This window comes from Colias philodice, chromosome 1 (assembly GCF_061535455.1).
Source record: "Colias philodice isolate Cphi_HAF_F1 chromosome 1, ilColPhil1 Martin Lab GWU primary, whole genome shotgun sequence".
NCBI classification, from domain to species: Eukaryota; Metazoa; Arthropoda; class Insecta; order Lepidoptera; family Pieridae; genus Colias; species Colias philodice.
This window is the reverse complement of record NC_143086.1, coordinates 10,662,392-10,678,426: the sequence shown is the minus strand read 5'-3', so window position 1 is coordinate 10,678,426 and position 16,035 is coordinate 10,662,392. Positions and strand designations below refer to the sequence as shown.

The window sequence follows — 16,035 nt, the reverse complement described above, 5'->3', positions numbered from 1 at the left end:
TTATACATTTTTAATAATTATTCTAAAGAAGTCTTAAAAACACAGCAAAACCACGCTCGCATTCCGTTCCCATGCGAACGGCGTAGTCAGCAGTTTGCTGTTAAGGGCTTGGTCTAGTAGTGCAAACAAATGCATCCTGTCATCCTATATGTAAATAATACAAATGTACTAAGGGAAAGTTGCTCCACTTAATTTTTAAAAATTAAATCATTCGTATAATTTAATATTCGTAATAAGTACCAAAAATGACAATTTGAAACAATTTTCGTGAAAATTACACCGGGTGATTTTTTTTTATCAGTACACAAAATTTGCGAATACTTTCTATTGATATCTTCAACTTCATGTTTATATAACTGATCAACTTTTACAAAGAAATTTGTACGAAATATAAAAAAAAATAAGCTTTCCATACAAAATGCATAACTCTATACATTTTTTTCGACCTAAGTTTCTTAGTGAAAGTTGTTCAGTTTAACTAATAAAACGGATAAACAAATTTTGTATTTAATAAAAAAAATGTAATGTTTGTGTTAAAAAATTATAAAATAGAAAAATACGCAAATGAAAACAAAAGATATTTATTTCTGACTAGCTTCCGCCCGCGACTCCGTCCGCGCGGATGTCAGTCTTCGCGTCTTCTACAGATTTATTATATTATGTATAATATATAGATTTATATTGATAAACCTAATAAATCTTTTGCTAGCATTCTGATGCTTTATCGGTTGCACTGGATTTATCTCTTTTTTTTCAATCGCTTGAATGATATAGGATGGGTCCTTGATGGGCATCGAATGCTGAAGTCTCGAATCAATCAATTCTGACAGTAGGCAATTTATGTAAAATCCAATAATGGTCCATCATTTTATTTTGCCTAAACGTTACATACTTTTTTATATATTCTATTTTTAACGAATGATTCACTCCAGTCCAAACAGCAAATAAGCAGACTTCTGCTTCTGCAACGTTTAGTTGTCCCTGAATTTGGAAAAAATAGTCATGATTCTTATCTATGACAAAAGTGTTATTTTTTGCATTGTATTTCAAATATTAAATTTTTTTTAACCGCATCTTCCGCATTCATGTCTTTTGCCGGAATTAGACATTTAACTTCTACTAGTCCCATTTTCCCTTTTTGATATGGGAGTGTATAAAGTAAATTTTTTAGATATTTCTCGTTATACTTTTAAAAAGTTATTATTGTCATTTTGCTCATTAGGTAAAGTAATTTCGATATCAGTTTTAAGTTTTTTGATACCTGCAATAATAACGTCATAATCGCCTGCACATACTTATCGATTACACCCTGTATACAATCCACCATCCACATTCATAATGTTTTCCTGTCCTCCTCTCCTTTACGCTGTTCACCGATACATTTTAAATGAGTAAATCTGCTACCACTGAAGGATGTTTCATTGTGATCAGCAAATTTTCACCACTGTTGTCGATTATTTGTTTTTCATTTTTAATCAGCAATTGGGAATCATCAGTTTTGTTTTTTGCAGATTGGTGATGTACCCTAACAATACGTCGAAAAGGGAAAGCATCAACGAATTATCGTTTTCGTCCTCTTTTTTTATTCTTCGCGTCTCTGTTACTTCTGTTTGTTTAGTTCTCAACCCCACTGAATTTTGATGATGTGATGATAATCCATTCGTTTCAATATTGGTACTTAGAGTTTTTTGGTAGTTTTGTAGTTAGACTAAACTAGAAATGGTGGACTAAATTTGTCAGCGCGTCTGTAAGATCAGAATATAAAACCAACATCCTGTATTTAAGTTACAAAATTAATAATCAAACAACATGCCGCTACATTGAAAATGACTAGAAGAAAAAATTAAAACACCTCGGATCAATTTTGGAGTAAACAAATCATTTTCCCCGTATGGGGATTTCCCCGGATGAACTTGGGAAGTTCAAGTTCTCAATACAAGTTTATATTATATTTTGTATTTCTCAAACGAAAAATAAACATTTTTGGAACTTTTGGAAATATACATCCCTTTACTGACACCCCGTAAAATAAAGAAATTGTTGCCAATCACCTTTGCAATCTATTTGGTTTCATTAACTTTATGTTCGAAGATAATTTTTTTTCTAGTAGTTACTAGTTACACGCGTATTTTTTTCGTTTATTTTCCATATCGAAATCAAATGTTTAAAAATACGAATATTTGCACAAAACTAAGATAAAAATAATCAATTAACAAAAATATTAAATTTAATGAAGTAGAGCAACTTTCACTTCGGTATGAAGGAAAATCGAGCGTAGAGCACACGTCAGAACGCTCCGGCCCAAGGAGCGCGACTAAAGAAATTCGCTAGGATTTTTACTTATTATTTTAAATATTTTTTTAATATTTAAAGAATTATCAAAATTCAAAAAAAAAATTTTTTAAAGGATTAATACTCATTGGTCTTCAACCAACTCGAATAAATTAATGGAAAAAATAACTTTTAGCAGTATTTATCAATCGATTTTGTAAGGCAAAAAATGGGAAATTTAATGAATTTATAACGCTCTAATTAAGAAAATCATAAGTTTTTCGGCAATTGTATTCAGCAGTTTTTAATAACGACTATATAAGGATAATAATGCGCTGATCAGATTATGTAAATTGTAATCGGTTGCAACGTAGTGAGTGCACAAACTTAGCTCGAAATGATTTTGGGGGAAAGAGACTTATCTTGAAGGCCTGATTAAGGTAACATAAAGTAACTTTATAAATGTGAAAAAATTCACGCGCATTGCGTATATAACACTAATTGATAAACAAGAAAAAAAAATTCAGTTTATCATTTCATTAGCCGGGAAAAAATTGTCAAATAACTTGTTGAAAACGCAATTTTGCTAGACTGCAGCCTTAAGGCCGGGACGTAAGGGAGATAATAATATGCAATATCTTTCATCTCGTAAAGATACCCAATATCAAACTTCGGGCATTCAGCCTCTATGTACAAGAATGACTGTGTACTTGATGTAGGGAAAAGGAGGGATGACAAGAAAAGAGGGATGACTGTATGTTAATAGAAAAAAAAACTGACGAAAACTAAAGATAAACTACTATTTTATACTAATTAAAATAATTATGATTTTAAATTATCGTAGTTTTTTTATCTGATTTCGATTCTAGGGTTTTATTTCTACTATAAGTGGAATTTGGTACCTATTAATTATATTAAATTTAACATAAAATGGAAAAATTTGTAAAGGACGTTCGTATGAATACTAACGCATTATCAATTTAAGTAAACTTTATCATATTACAATATCGTTATAAATTATTTAAAATACATTAAATTAATATATATTACAACGATATGTAATAATTGAATCCAAAACTTAAATTCTGATTGGGCTCGAATATTTAAACTAATTATTTTAATATCTAATTGCGTCTGTAAAATTGAAATAATTAATTGTTATAGATTAATTTGATAAATCTCTATAAGGTCCCGTACGTTTTTATAAAATGCGTTACTACGCATATACTAATTAATATATTCTATAATATAATATGAAAGTTAACTTTATTTCATACTTTTTAATTAATTTTATTCCTACAATTATAACCTAAACATACGGACATACCTATACGATGTAGGCTCCCGAGGGAATAATTATCAAGGATTATGGGTATTTAAAATTACAAGGATTAAAACTAAAGGGATAAGTAGCACAGATCGATTCTATGTACTTACCACATCTGGTTACTTTTTGGGATCGATGTTTGATTAAGCCTCCAGGCCGCAGAAACCGTAGACTCTGGATCCTCAGCTCCGTAGCGATAGCAAAATTTCTATCTATGCCACGTTTTTTGAGGATCCTACCGACTGCGCCAATTATGTTTCACACAGCTAGAGGCCCCAAAAAATACCCAGATGTACTTTAAAACTACATTTAATAATTAAAATGAGACTTTATAACCATGTCTGCACGATGCAGACCGGAGTTAAAGAATCGTTATACATTTTTAATAATTATTCTAAAGAAGTCTTAAAAGCTAACAGCAAAACCACGCTCGCATTCCGTTCCCATGCGAACGGCGTGTCAGCAGTTTGCTGTTAAGGCCGGGACGTAACAAGAGACACAACATCCTCATACAATTATTGTTAAAGCAAGAAACCGTATATACCTAATTTTTAAGTTAGATTTTTTTTTAGAATGAAAAGAATGAACATAGTCGAATTGACTATCTGTAGCTAACATTTTGATGAAAAATATTTCAGTATAATTTGAACTCGTTCTTTCATGTCTACAGAAATTAAAAATTAACCTTGTTTTAATTTGTCGTCACGTCAGGGATTTATATGTTTATTGAAAGGCCTATAAACAATCGATATTTACTTAATGTGAAGTGTGTCGTGCACATCACTTTTACTCACACATCGAAAATATTACCAACATATACAAACTTTTTTTCTATAATATGTATCTTTGTCTTTCAAAATCTGTGGACGTGTCACCCACTACTATCGATCCCCCTGAATACCCTTATGATTCTCGTAAACACACTTGCTTGTGTGCGTGAGCCATTTCGAAAGTTTTGTATGAAGTTCCCTTACTGTATGTATCTGTATATTGTGTTACAACGATAATGTTAATAGATTGCAGAATAGTTTACTATGAGTTGTAATTATTATTTTTTTCGTATTGTCCTAAATTGTGATTTCATTATTTTCAAATATCAAAGTCAAAGTGCAAACACGAAGGAGGTTCTCAATTAGAATGTTTTTTTTTTTGTATTTTGTTTACTCGTTATTCCATAACGCCGTGGGCTTTCAAACGATTTATGTGATTCCTTTTGCGTTTGATGGGATTTAGTAATTTGCTCCAATTTTAGAATCTTGAGCTGTTTCCCTCTTCGGCAACGTCCGTGATATGTTTTTGGAGAAAACAATTATAAAGTATTGACTACATTGTTTGTATCTTGTAGTCTCGCAGGAAAGAAGTTGTATATTTATTTTATGAAATCCTTTTTGGAATTTTTTTATTGAATAGTCCTACCAAGTTAAAAGTTTGTCGGCTCGTAGTATTCAAAGTACATTATTTGTTTTGAAGTAGGGATATAAATGGCCTATGGTTTTATCAGAGATTTAGTCAATTACAAGATTTAGTTAAAACTGATAATGTCGTTTCGGTTCAGGAAAGAGAAAATTTGTAATAATATGTCTCATCTATTGCAGGTCTTGAATCTTAGATCATTACATTATTTTCAGCATAATTTCATTATGTTTACAGAAATAATGCTATGGAAAGTTTTTATTCAACTTTTATCCATTCTGCACCCATTTACAGGTGGTTGCAAAATACGTTTGTGCATGAATATTATATTATTTTGTAAGCTTTCAGTTCTTTACCATTTCTTTATTTCTTATACATTTTATCATTATTTGTTTCCATGACACCCACAATTTTTTATCATCCCTCGGTATTACACCTCAAGCACGAAAGATGAATTTCCCTGTGTAATTTTCCTTTCAAGTTATATTTGGTTATCATGATAAAGTAAAGCTTAACGTATTTATTTATTTTGTAACTTGAACAATTTTAAGTAGTACCTATTACGTATTTTAGAAAGCCTCGTGGAAATTTTGAACATTTGAAATGAAAAAAATATAAAAAAAAATATCACGCATTAGATACTCGTGTATATTTATATCTTGTAGCTTTAGAGCAATTGACAATGTATTTTCAAGTTCAAAAAATTGAATACTAAAAGTTATAACTAAATAATAGCCTCATTGCTCGTGGTATTGGGAACGTATATACTGATGATGAACTGAATAATAAAACAAACATACACAACAGCCTCCGCGCCGGATCGTGGCGCCATACAAGCCGTCGGACGACCTGGAGCAAGTGCCGCTGATCAACCCGAACTCGCCGTCGCACCTGGTCGGCACCACGTGCATCGCTTACCCGCTGCTGACGTCACACAACGTGCCCAGTGCCTGCTCGGGCTCCGGCTCCGGTGGGGACAAACGTGACAATCGTAAGTTAAATCTCATGCGTTAGTTTTCAATTAAATTTCAATTTAATTTTTTTTTAATATTTTGTATTATATACTAGCTGTGCCCAGCGGTTTCACCCGCATTGCTCCGCTCCTGTTGGTCTTAGGGTGATGATATACCTATAGCCTTCCTGGATAAATGGGCTATCTAACACCCACAGAACAGTAAAAACATATAGAAGTGCTGTAATGTCTAATTAGTATGAAAACCAGTGTCGCCAAACCCACACATTTAAACCGATAGTTATACAGTACACTACAAGTAAACTATGCCTTTGATTGGACAGCTTAATTTGAGTAAAAACTGACTTAGGTTATAAATTCAGCATTTCAATATGTACCCTAACGCACCATGTTACGGTTTATTTTAGTATAACATCCCTAGGTATATTAGCTGTTTTGTTTCTCATTGCACAGAAATTCCAAATTCGAAAACATTCAGCTACTCCACAACAGAGGGCGTTAGTTTTCGATAGATATAAATTTGAAACGCAACACATAGAGATAAGGTTGAAATTTGTGTCACTCAACATTAATGACATTAACTTGATATTTATCTGATGCTATGCTCTGAGGGATGTCAGCCTTGTTATCGATAATTCACAAATAAATATTTTTTGTGTATTTTTTTTTCTTTCTTTTATATGAGTACATAATATAGTATAATGCGTCACATTTTGGAGTATGTTTATTACTACTAAGTACGTCTTTTTATATTATTATTATTAAATAAAAAACGGAATAGAATAGTATAAATCTATATTTACAAAATACAAACAGAAAATATGCATTATTTTAAATCTTGGAACTGCTGTAGGTTTGATGTATCGTTGGCCTTTGTTAGACCGCTTAGTACTGTTCGGCATCCAGTTAACTCGTCACGTTGCATTTATCCATTTCTCTTTTAAATTAGCCTCTTTGGGAAATCTATAAATAAATTAGACAAATGAAAGCTAAGGAAAAATAAAATAAAATTTAATATTTATAATGTTTGTCTTTTCTAAAGTATCGATACTGTCGATATGCACCACAAGCATCACTAAAGCGACATTCGTTTGTTTATTGCAATAATATTCCAGAAAGTCTTGTTTGCTGTTCAATCTATAATAGTACTAATTTCTTATGGATTAAGGTTCATTTTGACTAGATATTTGTATACAATTTTGACAAATTACGACAAGCGAAGTTATAACATAAAATATAATTAAAATAAATTAAAATAAGACTTACCGACGGTATGAAATGCCTTCATTGCTGATACTATTTCGTCTGCTATCATTTTTGCACTCTATATACCGAACAACACGTCCTAATTAATGAATAAATATGGAAAAAAGGTTTGACAGCTGACAACCGACTCGAATATTTTTCTGCGCACAACTGAGAGCAAGTTAGGTGATCTAAACTTATCATTGACACGTGGGCCACGCCCACATCACACTTCTATCTACTTTACTGTTCTGTGCTAACACCGAACCGAACGAATACACCGATAAAAAAGATAATGGGAGTTAATTGAAGAAATTCTAACAAAATAAACTAAATCTATGTATAGAAGAAAATCGTGTTAATTACCCCACTCCAAGTCATGAACCAAGAACCAAGAATGAATTTAGTTTTCGAACTTTTTTGCGTCAGAATTATTATCCTAATAATTCTAAAATATTTTCAAAACATATAAAATGTCTTCTTTATTGATTTAATTCTAGAGATTTCTGTAAGTGTACACATTTACGTTTTAAACATATTGAACTACGTTGGTAATATAAAATATTTATGGTCAAAACTGTCACGATATGGAATTGTCCTTTTATTTAGTGTAGAAATAGGTAGACCTACAAAAAAATTACAATTATTATTTTTTCATACATGTTTTGAAATATTTTTTGCGCTTATTATAATTAATTTAATATTATGATTATAGGTGATTCAAAGGATTCAAAAGATTCGAAGCCAGGTAAAGCTTCCAAGAAGAGTTCCAAGTCCAAAAAGGAAGAGTCAAGCGGCAAGAGCCTCTTAAGCAAGGTAAGAAAATGAATCAATATTATCGTTAACAAGTGAAAAAAAGTTTCTATACTGTAGTTGAAAATGTATTTTACATTTATGAGCTAAATTTTGTTACAATTTCGGAAATTGTTGTATGCAATTAGTGACTTTTATAGTAGAGCCAATTTAATAGGCAACATTTGACGTCTATCAATTTTATCTTCATAGGGTGGTAACCTGCTTAAAAACATCGATTAAAGTGAATTAATCGATACGGACTTGAAACATTTGTCAATCGAACTTGAAACACATGTCAATAATTTATGATAATTTTTATTCCCAAGTAATCAATGCATTCGATTCTAGATGTCAGATTTCGATTTTTAGAGTAACGTCTCTGGTATTTAAAAAGATAAAAGGTTTATTGACACAAAATTGTAGCGACGTCAGTTCTTTAAATCAGAAATTGTTCATTATGTTTAGAATGGTTTATCAGTAAAATCAAGTCCTAAAATTACTTCTATCGGTCATTATTATTATAAATATGTAATCGTAATTGAAAAAAGTTAAACAAATGTGCAGTTCTAACAAAACGAAATATCATGTTATTCTATGTCGTGGTTACTAGGTTACGTTGTTGAATTTTGTTGAACTGTCAAATGTTGCCTATTAAAATGGCTCTACAATAGTAACTTATAGCAGGCTTAGTAGTGGAGGCTAGGGTTTTCGGATACCCGGACTTTTTTCGTACCCGGGTATTATTTTTTTTGATACCCGGGTATCGCATTTTATTCAAGTAAAACAACGCAAAATTTGTCGCAGTATGCTTATTTTTATTAGGAATACAAAAAAAAAAACAAATCAAAGTCAAAATTTTGAAACCAAAAGAACGTATATTAAGTATGTAGTTTGATTATTTGAATCAATATTGTTTGTTGCGTTTTGAGTGTATTAGTTCAGAGAGCCTATTACAGCATTAAGGAATATACATATGTATATTATGGAAGATATCCATGGAGGGTTGACGAGTAAGAACCACAGGACTGTTCTTTGGCATATTATGTAGTTAGATATAAGTTACATATTATGTTAAATTAAATTAAAATATTGACATGATTTTAAAAGAGCAATTATGCAGTTTCTTGCCTGTTCTTCTCGATAGATACTGCTATCCGAATCGGCGGTAAATGTTAAAAAATGTTATGACGATTCAAAAATCAAAAGTGCTTTTATAAGAATTCTAATTGAATAAATAAATGTTTGAGTTTGAGTGCAAGAATCAATAAAAATAATGAAAAGTCCAGAAATATTTATTAAAATGATTAATGAAAAATGAAAAGATATTCTTGTTGAACTTAAAATAATCTATGAAAAAAATAATGAGCAACTTAAAAATAAAAATTAAATTTTTCAGAAATAATAATAATGGACATCAAGGTTTCTTTCAAATCAATTTTTTTACTTTAGTGAAGTGAATGTCATAAAATATTATTTTTTATTCGTAAAATAATACATATTTTAAAAATACTAAAGCGGTACGCGAGTGTTCTGGCAGCCGATTTCTTGCTTTTGTTACAAATCCAAAACAAAAAAAAAATGTTTGGTTGTGATACTCGGGTACCCGGGTTTATCGTCTAATATTACCCGGGTTTGAAAACACTCAAATACCCGGGGATCCCCGACCCGGGTACCCGGTTCCGAAAACCCTAGTTAGTAAGCCACTAAGGAAAGTAACCAAAATTTTTGAGTAACCATGCTTCAAATATTTCAACACAATCTCCTACAATTATGAATATGAAGTATTAACCCATTTTTATTTATTTTAAAAGGTGAAATCTGCTACTCTTAGGCGTTCACACAAACAAACTGAGGATACTGCAGCCAAGAGCTCAGAGGCCCACGAGTACCATGAAATCTCGGACACTGACACTGTAAGTATTATTTTTGTTTAATAAACCTACATTATGCTTCTGTGTCTTTTTACTTTGTTTATACAGATCCTTTTCATATTTAAATTTTCAACAATTATCATTGATTTCATTTGATGTGTCGTAGTAAAAACCAAAGTCACTTCCCACTCTCTGTCTATCTATCTATCTGTCCATACATATGCTTAAATCCTTAAAACTACCCAACAGATTTTACTGCTTTCTTTAATACATATAATGGTTCTCGAAGAAGGTTTTAGTATTTAACTTGTTAAGTTTGAGACAACAACGGTCGAAAAAGCGTGAGGAATGAAATTTATACATTTTTTTTATTTATTTATTTTATTTATCTCTGTTCGTCTAATCTGAAAGAAAACACATGCAAAACTAGAAAAAATTAAAATGATACAATGGTTAAATACCTGTATTTGAATAATAACAATATTTATAACTAGCTGCTCCGCGCGGTTTCACCCCGTGGCTCCACTCCTGTTAGTCGTAGCGTGATGATATATAGCCTTCCTCGATAAATGGACTATCTAACACTGAAAGAATTTTTCAAATCGGACCAGTAATTCCCGAGATTAGCGCGTTCAAACAAACAAACAAACTCTTCAGCTTTATAATATTAGTATAGATATGTACAACTACTTTTACATAGATCATATTAATTGATTTTGGAACAAAATTATAATTTTAATTTAATTGAACTTTAAATTACTTTACTCTTTCAAAGAACAAAAACTAAGAATCTCAATCGACTTCGAGAAGCCAAACTGAGAGTACATTAGAATCCTGTTCCTTTTCATTGTTGTATTGTTTGTTATTATTTTTTGATGTTATTTCTGTTCATTTTTTTTTGTATAACGTTAGAGGTTCATGAGGAGCACTGGATGGAAGCTGGTAATCCTTATTATCTCAAACGTTTGTAAGTATGAATGGATGTTAGTAAACTTAGGCTCAAACAACTGAGCAAACCTGGATAAAATTTGGCCCAGAGATAGATTATATCTGTGTGCCAATTTTTTTTATGAGTACATAGGGAACCATGCGAAGTCGCGGGCAAAGATAGTATAATCATGGTCTAGTTTGTCTTAAGTTAAGTCTTATGGATATCTATATTATATTAACAGGAGAGTACAGCAACAGATAATGCTAGAGCTGAAGTAGCAGCGCCAGATAGTCCCGGTATACCAGTGGGTATCCATTTTATTTATACAGCACAGTCTGAAATTAGCGGGTTTGGTGAAGATAATATCATATAGCTCACAAAAACAGTTCGTGTTTCGAACAATCCTAGCTTAGCATTTGTATGCTTGCGCTAGGAGCTTTTTTTGTTTTTTTTTTAATCACTATAAGTTTGATATTTATAAATAGTTATTTTAGAGTAAAAAACAAAAATCACCATAGTTCCCTAGCCTAGCATTCAAAAAATTGATAACAGTTTTTTAAAATGGTTTAAATTACCAAACGTACGTAATGTAACGAATTCCTTTCCATTACTTACAATTTAAAACGGTAATTTGTTAAAAGTACGCGAATATCACGCAAGCTATGGGAATTTTTGTTCTTAAAGTTAGCTTAATGCGTTGTAAGATATAAAATAAGACTTTTATGTCCTAATTTTCCAGAAAACATACACTGACTTCAGTCAAAGTCTTCTCAATGAAATTGAGGTGATGTTTCGGAACCATGGTCAGCGAAAGGAAGACGTGAGTACCAATTTTAATGTAATCTTTGTTTTGTACTGAACATGTTCTCTGGGAAGGAACTGTCTTCCTTAACACAGGATTTTCCTAGCTAGGAAGACTGAGCCACACTGTATTAATTTTTGTACTCAATAAAGATATTTTTTTTTTATTAATTTAACCATACCACAACATACATTGGCAAAAAAAAACAATATTTATATTACTTTCAGAGCTACGATGTGGAATATTCGATCTATGAAACCGAATCAAATTATCGGTCGTATTATATTTAGTATCGTGGCCAATAAAAAACAAAAGTCTTTTAAAAGCGTGTGTATTCATTTTTAGCAGCTAAAACCCAACGGTATGTAAGTAAGGTTGATAAGTGTTTTAGCTCACCTAAACGATTTTTTTTAGATCGCACAAGTTAAGAATGTTCGAAATATACCTCTAGATATAGCGTTAAGCGTAGTATAAGGTTATGGGTTAGTAAATAGCTAGTAGTTTCTGATACTGTACTTTAGTATTAAAACACTGAAATGTTGAAGCGTTATTTATCCCATTTTATTTCATACCCTCAATTACTTGATCTTATGTAGATATACGAGATATACCATTAGAAATACACCATATTACCAGCACATATAACGAACATCGCCTAGTATCAAATTTAGGACATTAATCATTTTAAAATTGTAACATTGTTACATCTTATAAAGTGTAACCATCATTTTACTTTAGAATTTATTCTTAGTCTAAATATGTAATTATAGTTTGTATAAAATTGATTACTTATAAATAATATTTTTAAAGATTGTATCGATAAAAAGCAAAGATCGTTATAGTAGAGCCATTTTAATAGGCAACATTTGACAGTTCAACAAAATTCAACAACGTAACCTAGTAACGACGACATAGAATAACATGATATTTCGTTTTGTTAGAACTGCACATTTACTTAACTTTTTTCAATTACGATTACATATTTATAATAATAATGGCGGATACAAGTAATTGAAAGATTTGATTTTACTGATAAAAATTCATAAACATAATAAACAATTTCTGAATTATAGAACTGACGTCGCTACAATTTTGTGTCAATAAACTTTTTTCTTTTTAAATACCAGAGATGTTACTCTAAAAATCGAAATCTGACATCTAGAATCGAATGCATTGATTACTTGTGAATAAAAATCATCATAAATTAATAAATGCGTTGTGTTTTTTTAACTATGTGTTATACTTGTCCTATTTTGCTCCTTAAATTTACGAAAGAAAGTGTATTACTGGGACAGGGATTCGCCTGATGAATTTTAAAATTTGACAAAGGTTTCAAGTCCGTATCGATTTAACTTTTTTAGTAATGATTTTTTAGATATTAAGGATTAGCGATTAACGATGCGATGTTAATTATTTGATCCACGGTACCCATTTATAAAAGAATCTATACGTACCTACATTACTTGTATATTCTTATCACTGGACTTGTTTGTTGGGTTGAAAAGTTTGTAAGTTAATACACAAATAGCGTTACTACTATCTGTCTATAAGCTGTCGGACTACTTTTTTGTATAGACGTAGTATAAGTAAAGCAACTTTTTTTAGTCCGAAGGAAACGAATAGAACAGATTTCATGTGTAGCTCAGTATTTTCTAGATAGTCATTATTTGGGCGTTGCGCTCATCGCATCAACTTACATTAAAAGTATTTCTTTAAATTTCAATGAGGGAAATGAACTTCGAGGACGATACACTGGATGCCCTAAAAAGGAGGTAATAGGCGAAAAGAAAAAATTCACCAAATAATTTTAGAAGACCACAAAGTGTATACAACTAGATAGCTGAGACTAAATATGTCAAAGGAAGGTGATGGACCTATCTACACGAAGCTCACATTCAATATTCTGAGCAATGTTCTATCTTTAATCAAAAAGGCCGACATCCGAGTCTTATGATGTTCAATCGACTCCAAAGCATGTAAAGACATAGCAGTAGGCTGGCAAAGTTCAGGCGTCAATATTATGGGATGCGTATGGTATAATATTTATCGAAAAAAAGAAACTTTAAATAGAGACTATACCATAAAATTTGTGGAGAGTTTGAAGCATGAAACCCCTTAGAAGCTCCAATTTAAATAAAAAGGGATTGTTGTTTTTTGAGGTTTATCAACGTGTCCCAAATTTTGCTCAGAATCTTTTTCCGAATCCACCCATTCTTCAGATCTGGTGTCCAGAAAGGTTTTCCTGTTTTTACGCTTCAAGAAAATGATCGCTGAAATGAATGTACCGTCAATATATTATAAATTCTAATAGGGTAATCGCTGAAACCGATGCCTTCTTAGTGTCTAAAGACAAATTGTACTAGAAAAATTATATCACCTTAATCGTTGTATCGTCCTCGAAGGCAACTATATTGAATAATCAAATTAAATTTGCTTTCTTTGTTTTCCTATCAACTTTTCAGCCCAAAAATTACAAGAGATATTCGCAGAATGTAACAATATTTTCTGTGTTAACAAGTACAGCCGGTTTCTATATAAGATGTGTTTATTATATCGATCTAAACCTAGACGACGTTATTGTGTATATGTGTTCGAATTATGTAAGAATACTGGCAGGTAAATATGTTCTTGGTAAACTTTTACGATGTAGGATATGTGGGAAACAGAAAATGGGCAAGTTTCTGGTAGATGATATTTAGCTAAAATACCTCACTAAAATGTTATCTAGTCCTGGCACTACCGTGTGTACAATATATTAGTTAGTTGTATTGTCATTTGTAGCGTTATTAGATGTTTTATTGATCTGTCTTAGTATTTACTGAATTAAACTATATGTACATTATATATTTTCAGGGACAGTTCCAACAGGAGGAGGTCGCAACGGCTATCAGGTGTGTCTTAAATTATTGAAAATATAAATATGTAGATACGATAATTAGGGGCAGCATAATATTAAATGTTTAATTTAGAAATGCTTTGGGCAGGACTCGTACACTGAGTAAGTCGGAGAAGAACAAGATTTACACCACCATGAAGCCAATGTCGCCACAAGACGAGAGAACCCTGGAGACAGCCTGCGCTATGGCAAACGAGCTAACTGCCAAGTAAGTTGTTTCTTTTTCGAACCACTTTAAAAAAGGAGGGTTCACTCAATTTGATATTTTGTTTGGTTTGTTACCTGAGAAATATCGACTGAACCGATCTTAATGATTCTTTTTTTTATTTAAAAACTGGTGTTGTCCTCATTTTTTTTGTCACCAGTAGTGTACATAATTCAAAAGGCTACAATTCGAAAAATACAAAAGGATAACATTCGCTGGCTTATATTTTTCTATTAATTATAAAAATTAAGCAAACTTATGTTCATGGTAAATTTTTCTAATACATATAAGCAATATCAATACTACCTGTGACTTAATATTCAAGTTAATTTAATAGGCACATTACGATAACGAAATAGAAAAACCATGAAATATTATTACTAAATAATAGCAATACAATAACGTAATAAAATAATAATATAACTACATATAACTGTGTTCTTATATACTTAAACAACATTTTAAATTTCATTTCATCATTTATCATTTTTAAATTCATTTCATAAATAATCGTATCATTTTAGCTAGGTATAAATATTATTATAAAGACTACACGTCGGATCATAGGATTTTTCTGTGAGACCATATTCTTTATAAGTTGGTAAGTAAAGACCTACTTTGAACAATATTTCATGTACTTAATTCAGGACAACATTGACAAAGATCTATTAAAGCCTAGTCTAATTTTGTATATCTGTAAGTACCTAATTTTATTATTCGTTTTACTCAAAGCTTATCTCTTCCGTCGGCGATGTACTTATGATGGATATAAAGTATAAACATTTCCAAATTTATCTTTTAGATTTTCAAATATATTTTTATAACTTTCAGATCAATGAATGATTTGGGTGAGGATAAACAACCGACGTCCCCCAGTGAAAAGTCAAAATTCCACTTCAAGTTCCCGCTAGTGTCGCTGCATCATAGCAACCACCATGAAGCTGACAAGGAACCAACTGGTAACATTCACCTGAACTTGAATTATAATATTAATATTTCATATAAAGTATTGAATTTTACATGGTCGAACTATCAGATGCAACCGACTTTTTTTCATTCATTGTAAGTATATTAAATATTAAAAAAAAATACATTTAAATAACACGCGCATTAATTATTTCTTACAGCTAAACGGAACTTTAGCGAAGAAGCAAACAGCGTTCCTGACATTCAAGTAAGATTATAGAGTTGCTATCAAGACAGCACTTTTTATTTTTTATTTTTGTTTTTTTTTTTACTACCTACTCTTAATATAATTTACATTTTATCAAGTATTTTTTTATACGTGATAAAATGAAAATAATAA

The 16,035-nt window shown here is 31.1% G+C and overlaps 1 protein-coding gene and 1 long non-coding RNA gene across 7 annotated transcripts in view; one reads left to right on the top strand and one right to left on the bottom strand.

Moving 5' to 3' along the window:
• Positions 1-16,035, bottom strand: part of LOC149491327 (uncharacterized) — a 149,394-nt gene that overhangs the window by 121,420 nt on the left and 11,939 nt on the right. The gene's annotated exons all lie outside the window — the stretch shown is intronic.
• The window catches only part of Ack-like (activated Cdc42 kinase-like), a 47,545-nt gene that overhangs the window by 25,950 nt on the left and 5,560 nt on the right, over positions 1-16,035 (top strand). For all 6 annotated transcript variants that reach the window (XR_016315847.1, XR_016315845.1, XM_089697096.1 and 3 more), the window contains 9 exons: positions 5,819-6,002; positions 7,945-8,045; positions 9,836-9,937; positions 11,068-11,130; positions 11,566-11,646; positions 14,482-14,519; positions 14,598-14,732; positions 15,561-15,688; positions 15,857-15,903. Coding sequence is in view for 4 of the 6 variants with exons in the window: in XM_089697096.1 (XP_089553222.1) it covers positions 5,819-6,002; positions 7,945-8,045; positions 9,836-9,937; positions 11,068-11,130; positions 11,566-11,646; positions 14,482-14,519; positions 14,598-14,732; positions 15,561-15,688; positions 15,857-15,903 (879 nt within the window). In the remaining 2 variants the exon portion in view is untranslated. The remainder of the gene's footprint in view (positions 1-5,818; positions 6,003-7,944; positions 8,046-9,835; positions 9,938-11,067; positions 11,131-11,565; positions 11,647-14,481; positions 14,520-14,597; positions 14,733-15,560; positions 15,689-15,856; positions 15,904-16,035) is intronic.